Source organism: Epinephelus moara, chromosome 8, assembly GCF_006386435.1.
Source record: "Epinephelus moara isolate mb chromosome 8, YSFRI_EMoa_1.0, whole genome shotgun sequence".
NCBI classification, from domain to species: Eukaryota; Metazoa; Chordata; class Actinopteri; order Perciformes; family Serranidae; genus Epinephelus; species Epinephelus moara.
In genome coordinates, this window is record NC_065513.1 from 15,815,962 (window position 1) to 15,825,191 (window position 9,230).

General features: G+C 38.3%; 1 protein-coding gene across 1 annotated transcript; it reads left to right on the plus strand.

Moving 5' to 3' along the window:
• Positions 1-365: 365 nt before the first annotated feature.
• Positions 366-9,128, plus strand: ube2d4 (ubiquitin-conjugating enzyme E2D 4 (putative)). The gene is made up of 7 exons (XM_050051414.1): positions 366-662; positions 2,030-2,093; positions 2,265-2,296; positions 2,394-2,471; positions 2,603-2,708; positions 6,137-6,230; positions 6,355-9,128. Exons 1-7 carry the CDS (start codon positions 639-641, stop codon positions 6,398-6,400), a joined length of 444 nt encoding a protein of 147 aa, XP_049907371.1. The 5' UTR covers positions 366-638; the 3' UTR covers positions 6,401-9,128.
• Positions 9,129-9,230: the final 102 nt, after the last annotated feature.

The window sequence follows — 9,230 nt, forward strand, 5'->3', positions numbered from 1 at the left end:
GTAGCCCTTGCCAAAATATAAGTAGGAATTGGCCAATGTCTGAGAAGCACTGATACGGAGTTTTGGTTCGTCGCATTAGTGATTTAATTTAGCCTAATTACTAAATTAAAATTTAATTTCTATGAACAAGTAGGTGGGCCCCATACAGTTGTTTTGGAAAATAATAATTTTAATTATCTTTCATTATAATTAAAAGTGATATTATTTTGATTCTGTGAAGTGGATCGTGTGAAAACAATTATTGTAAAGGCAAAAAAGGACTCATGGTATGAAGTTGTAATTGTCAATTCACGATTTGTAAAAAAAAAAAAAAAAAAAAAAAAAAGAGGACAAGGAAATCTCGCGATACTTCCCAAACTGTTTGCTAGGCAGCAAGAGGAGTACGGGATGAGAGGAGAGACAGCAAAATATCTCGGTTGTTCTGTAGCAACTGCAAGCGACAGACAGATCGAGATTTAATACACACTTTGTAGCATAGGTTGATTTACAAACCATAAGCCCCAAACCTGCTGTATGTAGACGGGATTTCCTGGTTATACGTGAAGTGAGATTTGGAAGTACGCGGCCACAGAAGCCAAATTTTATGTGTGAAGTGCTAACTGTTAGCTGACAGGCTACAAAGCATAGCCATTGATGCAATGGCGTTGAAAAGAATTCAGAAGGTGAGTGTATATTTTTTCCATGCTAACCATACCTTCTTGTTGATAATTATCTCACCGTGGGACCTTCTGTGAACATCATATCAGTTTATATTCTTTTATTTATTAGTCACGAAGCATTACTTGCTTGTTTTTGTGCTGCTTTTAAAGTAATTCACAGACAAAGACGAGCTAACGGCCCTGTTGGTGCATTGCTACAGTAACGTTGCCGTTACGTTACCGTTAGCAGTCGATAACAACTCTAACGGCGCCATTATTTCGACAGCTACGTTTTGTCTGTGTTTATTTTTCGTTCTGACACGTAGCACCTTACCTAATGTAAAGGTTGCTAGCAACAACAAGCCAAGCAAGTCATTTCGCAGTGCAGCGCCAGGTTAGCAGTAAGCTAACGTTACTAGGTGCTTTGGTCTTTGGTTTGATTGATTGACGTGAAACGTTACAGGATTTGCTTTTAAATTCTTAGCTTGACAGTTGTCTTTATCCTTGTGGCTCGTCATTAAGAGTATGGCGGGTGATGTGTTTAGCCGGTGAATGACAGCTGCTTGCTTGTTGCCAAAATTGAACCCTAGTGTCAGTGTTGCCATATATGGAATGGCAAATGGGGCACTGGAGCAGGCCACGGTGTGTATTTATATAACAGAATAGATAGGCTTCCTTTCAAGAGATGTTAAATAACAGGCTTAATTTCTATTTAACCATCTGTTGTTTTGCTGTCTGTGCTCATTGTCGCTTCACGAGTAAATGGCGTTTGGTCCAGGTGTCTACATTCATTGTTGATACAGTAAATGAAATTTTACATACTAGTTACTAGTATGTAAATTTGTACTAGTTTTATAACCTTTGTAGTCAACATCTGGTCTGAAACTGAACTGATGCCTAAAATATTGATGTAGTCATCTGTCCTAAAACTCCTATGTACATGTCAGCTGCCCTGGAACATGTCTGCACAGCAAACATGGCTTCCACTGAAAAGACTCTAATTACAGCCCGGCTCAAATTTGGGGTTGAACCCAAAAAATGTTAAGTTAGCCCATAAAGCCAGACATTATATGGATTAAGCCCCAGTGAATTTTCAAAGATGCTGGTTAACTTCCCATTCTCCAAGGATAAATGGAAATAATTTCAAAGTAAACATAATTAATCCATGATTCAGCATTTTGGCATGTAGCGTATTGCCCTAATTAGGCTCCAGCATCATTATGTTTTCTTGTGTACTCACATATACACAATAAATTAACTTAAAACAACCACTCTGTTTGCTAACCCCACTTAAAATGTATGTGGTTTTCCTGAAAATAGCACAGGTGTTACAAAACTACAGCTGACAGTAAATTCAAGGCTGTTTCATTATGCAATTGTCTTGCCTTTAGGAGCTGTCAGACCTGCAGAGGGACCCACCAGCTCAGTGCTCTGCTGGACCAGTTGGAGATGACTGTAAGTAGTTAGAAAACTGCTGCATCAGTGTATGCCTGAAAGCAATAATACATTACTGCTGTATATAAATCGGCTTTTAAGATTACATCAATAGAGTCTGTCATTGTGCATCCGGAGTTTGCATCTAAATGTATAGGCATTATTAATCTTTTATAAATCTTTTCTTCCCAGTGTTTCATTGGCAGGCAACAATAATGGGACCGGTAAGTGAAACTGTATCTTAACCTAAGTGAAATATGATACAAAAACAATGAAATTGCTGTCCACCAACTTATCTTGTTTCTATTTTTATTTCAATAGAGTGACAGCCCATATCAGAGTGGAGTGTTTTTCCTCACCATTCACTTCCCGACAGATTACCCCTTCAAACCACCAAAAGTGAGTGAGAGTTTATCTGGGGCGTCACATAATGAGGCACATGTTTCAACTCATCATTAATATTTTTTACTGCGGTAAAGGTTATTGGCTTCAGTGGAAAATTACAACGTTCTTTTCCCATTTACTCACAGGTTGCATTCACAACAAAAATATACCACCCTAATATCAACAGCAATGGAAGTATTTGTTTGGATATACTGAGATCACAATGGTCACCTGCACTTACAGTATCAAAAGGTAAGTGAAAATACAAAATTCATACTAGTGTGTTGACATTTCATTTATTAAAACAATGGCTAATGTTGACTCAGTATACACAGTCCTACAACCTGAAGTTCAGAGGGGTATTCCAGGTAGGAGGTTCAACAAACTCTGAGTCTAACCCTGAACTCTGAGTTGATTTACCCTGAGATGGGAAACTCTGAGTTACCGGTTCCAGAACAGCTGATTTGAGTTAGTTCAGTCAACTCTGAGTATGTTCACTCTGAGTTAAACCGACAATAAAAAGCCAGCATCAATGGAGCTCCGACTCCACGATTCACCATGGCAACAGGTAAAAACAGCGCCTCCATTTTAATCCAGTGTATGTAGAGATATTAATGCATGTGTAGCAGACGGTGCACGTTTATCTTTAAAAGAAGAGCCTGAGTCAGAGCGAGGAAAGTGTAAATAAGTTAACCATAAAGTTAATAAAAAGTTTCGTTCAGTGTTGTCCGTTTATTCATCATTTATCACACTTACATAATTCTTAATGAAGATAAAGTGGTGGAATCTGACTGTGTATCAGGCTGTAGATATATTACATTATATTAATAATATATAATAATATATTTGTTCAGATTTGATCTGATGAGGAAAAACACAGGAGGCAGCAACTGAAAAATAGGAAGATTTAAAACATATAGGCTAGGCTATAGATCAAAGACATAAAGACATGACTGTAAACTCACAGTCTGACCCAGTAATAATATGTTTGGTGATTTGCACTTGAAAAGACGTTGAGGTTAAAATACAGTAGATTTTAAAATGTTGGACATCTATTTGTATCTTGACTCAACAGCATTCAGTGACTTTATTTCAGCTACAAATGTAGTAAATTTAAAGACACTGAAATGCTGCACCATTGCTCACTCAGAAATATTAACATATAATCCCCAATATTAGGCTATAGGAATTATGTTCCATCAGTGCGACCAATGACATCAGTGATAGAGATCATTAGTCATTGATACTACGTGTCTAAAGCTTCATACTGATTTTTAAAATTTAAATAATTAGACCTATACATTATGTGCAATAAACATTTCGGAGCTGCTCTAACAGACTGACAGTCTGATCCTTGTGCATAGTGTTATAAAAAATAATAAATATAAAAGGGACAGGTTTGATTCTGAGCTGAGGGTGAATTCTCGCTGTGTAATATTTGAATGCAAAGACAAAAACCGATGTCCAAAGAAATGATTGATGTGCATAAATTCAGTAGCCTAACGTAAGACAGTCCTGAGTAACAAACTAATATCCAGCAGGATTTAGACTGTGACAGACGGTAAATCTCCGCTAATTAATGCGCTTCGATACAAGCTTTGACACGGACTGAATGAATGAGTAAATGAAACAGCGTGCAAGAGGGAGGAGACAGAGAAAAACTCAGGGTTTATTGAAGAAAACCTGCCAGCGAACAAGTTAGGTTCACAGAGTCTGTTACCATGGTAACTGACTCAGAGTTTCAGTTACCTCTCTTTCTGGAACGGATAACTCAGAGTTTCCCTCATCTCAGGGTTAACTTACTCTGAGTTTTCACATAACCTGCTTTCTGGAATACCCCCCAGGGCTCTTGTATGCCTTTAGGTGGCGTTATGTGTACTTTGCCAGAGCTGAAATGTTGTACATGTATGTGTCAGAAAATGTACTTTGTTGCTACATTGCAACATCCAGAGACCGGACTGTAAAGTACATTGTACAGATAATTTTTGATTCAGATCTCTGCTCTTCCTGTTCATAGCAAACATAGTAGGTTGGTATTATCAAAAGAATGATGCTGTATGTTCATACTGATTTTTAAAATTTAAATAATTAGACCTACACATTATGTGCAATAAACATTTCGGAGCTGCTCTAACAGACTGACAGTCTGTATGCTGATACATTCCCTCAATTCAGCTTTTTTCCAGGCCTTTGTGACCCTGCAACCATGAGACTCCAATCTCAAGTCAGGTGCTATCAGAGCCGATCCGCGCATCACTATGGCTTTTTTCGCTGATTCGGTTCTGCAGGTTCTCTGCTGGTACACTGGAGACGGGGATCAAGCAGTTTGTCTCACTTGGGATAGATTGTGCTTTTTTGGTTCGTAGTTTATGATTGACGTGCGATTTATTCGCGTTTAGAGGGAATAAATTTCCGTTATAACGGAAACGTGGGCACAGTTATCTATACAAAATACACAGACTAACTAACTAACTAACTAATTAATTGATTGACTAACATAAACAAACTAACTAACTAATTAATTGATTGACTAACATAAACAACTAAAAATTGAAAAAAATTTAGCTTGCGCCGTTAGCTCCGGTAAGGGAAAGCATGAGGGAAAGCGGCTGACCGGAAGTCACGCACAAAAAAACGGAAGTTGATCACTATTTACTTCCGTGTTTGAAAATAAGGTGGATAGGATACAAAAAACGGACTTAGTGGATCAGTGCCTGTAAATATGTGTGCATTACAGTTATATACTCAAGACAGAAAAATAATGGATGTCACCACCATGATGTCAACAGTTGGTTTGTGGACTCTCATCTTGAAGCCTCAAGTTTGGCATGTGGGCTGTGGCCATTTTTATTTTATTTATTTATTTACTTACTTTGTGGAGCCATAAGTGACCATATTTATGTTAGAGGGTGAAGCTAACCCTGAGGCTAGCTGCTTGTTTTGTTAGTAAGGTGCATGTATGTTTAACTGTGATACTGTTAATTCTAATGTTCACTAGTGAAAAACAGGCTTAAAACCATTGATACAAAATCTACTTACAGAAAAAATGAACATCTGACTCCTTAGAGGGTCTTTTAGACCCTCTTATAAACAACAAACAAGACATTTCTTGGCGACCAAAACTACACTTCACTTTCATAAACTGTAAAAACATTTAAATAGTGGCAGCTATGGCTACGTCTATACTCTGTGAATCTGGGGTTATGCCATGGTTGCGTTAACCTAACCAACGTTGTAGGCGTGTCAACAGATGGCCAAGAGACCAAAACCGTTTTTCTATCAGGCTGTAAACATTTGCTTCTGCTGTAAAGTTTGATATTTTAACATGGGGGTCTATGGGGATTGACTTGCTCTTGTAGCCAGCCTCAAGTGGTCATTCAAGGAACTACAGTTTCTGGCACTTGTGCACTGGCTCCATTTTTTCAACCCCGGAGGTTGTCGCTTGACACAAATACATGATCAGTTATATTTTAAGGTATTTAGTCACGTATATATTAATATTCTGTTATCAATATCACTTGGCCCTACTGTGACGATTATCTGAAGATGTCAAAATTACATCTAGCTGTGCTGGTGTTAGGAGCAGGTCTGTCAAGGCCATAGCTGGTAAGTCTCCTCTCATTGTCACATTGTTCTTCTCTTAATGTAATCTAATTACTCTCCCATTCGTTCTTCCACAGTATTATTGTCTATCTGCTCTCTTCTTTGTGATCCAAACCCGGACGACCCACTGGTACCAGAGATTGCCCATACATACAAGGCTGACAGGGAAAAGTGAGTGTAACACATAAATGAGATTTACATCTCTCAGCTTTTCTCCTTGTCACATTTACTTGTCAGTTTTGGGGATACAGTTATTCGAGGTCACCTGAAACCTTTTCTGAACTCTGTTTTACAGATACAACAAATCAGCAAGAGAATGGACACAGAAGTATGCAATGTGAGAATGCCAGGGAGATCAAAATACAAATGAGAACAAAAGAAACACGTTTGATTTGTAACTTGAGGCAAATGAGCAACAGAGGGGAAAAAAAACTAGGCAACAGCCCATCTTTTGGAGCAGGAAGCAATACAATGAGGTACAGTGCCACCTGGCTTTCCATGTGCTGAGCTGCTACCATGTGCTGTCCTTCATGACTTGTATGGATCTGCTGAGCAGGACCTGATGGGCTCCTTAAAGCACTCCCATATGGAATACCGGAAACTCTTCACAGTCCATACCGCCACACTCAGACTTTAAACTGTTACTCCTGCTATCGTGATTATCACTATCATTGTTGCTATTCATACGCATCATTTTCACCGTCAATGACTCATATCGTTGTGCTACTCAAAAGCAAAATGTTTGATTTATTTAGGAGGTCGGCTCTCCCTTCATTTCAGAGGTACTGTCTGTGTCCCACTGGATGTCTTGTTATTACTGTATTTCCATGTATTTAGTGGCCTTTCTGTGTTATTATTTTCGGTATACGTGCAATTGAGGCAGAATGTTCCCTGTTCAACACAAAATGGTGCGGTGCCATTACCAGCAGCTGATCTGTTGGCACATACTGTCTCTACCCCGAAACAATGTGAAAGATGCAAAGAAGGATTGGTCTCTTATCACCCACTGCATTTTGAAATTGCAACAGTATTAGGTGGTTTTAAGGACACTGGAAAGCTGCTGTTAAGAGATAGCTGGCCCTTGTTTCACTGTTGTGGGGCTGTATAGGGCAAATGTCAACTTCCATTTTTCTCACACATGCTGTCATTGTATAAGTAACCACCCTTGGCTGGTGTCCATAGTGCACAAAATACTACTGTTGTTTGACTGAATACTTGTTGTGTAGCTGTGATCATGGCTACTCTTATATATGGCATATAGCTGAGCTGTGTGCCACCTCCTCAGTACAGTTACTCAGGTATCTAACCAAATCATCAGCCTTTTACCTGCAGTGACACATGGTGAGAAAAATAACCAGGTCCCATATCATCAGGCCTCAAAAAATGTACTGATCTTAGTTCACTGGTTCATATAAATGAAAACGCCCGTGCTTCATGAAGAGGTTAAATGATCAAAGACTGAGCGGCACTCCTGAAGTTCTTTATGCATATAGGCCCTAACGGTCTGTGTTGCACAAAAATATGCTGTTGCAGAAGTACTGTCATTTTGTCAAAGAGAAGGTTTTTTTCATTAGCCCTCTCGGGTTGTTTTCATCACCATCTCCATTTATTTTTGAACAACACTTGGATGTGAACAGCTTTTAAATGACGCTGTTTAACATGTACATGCTACTGTTTCTCTAAAACAAAATGGCCTTTGGTTACAGCTGGTGTCACTTATACTCAAAATGGGAATTTAACAGACTTGACATTTCTCAGAATCCATTAATTTCAAGTTATGTGCATCTTGTTATTTGAGGTGAATAAATACAGTTGCCAAGACGATTTTCATCTGCTTTAAATATAAAGTGATGTGGAGTATGTCGGCATTTGTTTATGTTAATATTTGAGTCTGCAAAGGTTTGGTTTGTTACGGGATTATTAATCCACACTGACAGTAAAGCAGTTTGTCTCGGTGATGCGTTTGTGACCTTTTGTATTGTATCTTTGAAAGCTTTAGTGATAGGCAACTTTTCATTCATGTCACCAGAATTGAACAAGATTGTGATGTGTCATAATGTAATATTGGTTTTAATATAATCCATTGTGACTGTTGGATAAAATAGTTAGGAAATGCTATGATTTTTTTTTCTTTCTAGACATGGCTCATAATGTGCTGATGCTGCCAATATAAAGGGAATTATTTGATATTATAAAGGGGAAGAAATGTAGCTCTTGAGGCATTATTGGGTGGATTCATTCAGACAGGTCTAAACATACTAAAGCATGAACATTTTAGAGGCTTTGATTGTAGAATAAACACCATGGTTTAGGCGTCAAATATAGACTTTCATTATTCTTAGCTGCTGTAGAGAAAATTAAAAAATCTAAACAAGTCATCCTGAAACACAGTATACACTAAAAGGTTTAAAAAATATATCTTCTAAAAGCAGTGAAAGTCTTTGCTGCCAGACTACAATTGAAAATGACGTGTGTTAATAGTACTAGTTCAAACTTTGTGTGCATTGTTGTTTGTTCATCTGGCTATTTATTTATTTGAAAGCAGAGTATCTTCCAACTGTACGATTGAATGCAGCCTCAATTCATCATGTGAGTGGTGCGACATTGACTTCCTTTGTCCAGTGTGCTCAATAGAGTTTATATAGGCAGCTTGGCATGCTTTGCACTCTGGAGAACCTTCTCACAGCCATTTGCCAGATATCAGGGATTTCGTTACAATTCATCCGCCTAACACCTCCGACTAAAATTTTAGCCTTAACCCTCATTGTGTAAATATATAGAGAGAACATTAATTTGTCATAAACTGTAAATTTGCTATCAGGGCTGTATCCCCCAAATGGGTGATTCATTTCATCACTAGATATGGAAACCTGCTTTAACAGTACCAATATTTTTGTTGGACATTTTCAGCCTGGCTTTCTCTGAATGCAGGACCAGCCTTCATGCATCTTAAAAATTTGGAATATGTGTGCTTGAAATGCCACCACGAACGTCCACTTGTCCTCACATAGCCTACACAAGATAACTATTGACCTTGTCATAACATATGAATAAAGCTCATCTTGGTTTACTATTGTCTGCTGTCATTTTTGTGTTTGTGTGTGTCTTTATAATGCAGTAATAACTAGCAGTAGAGTGAGCCAGAACCTGCTGTGCACTTATGGCATTAAG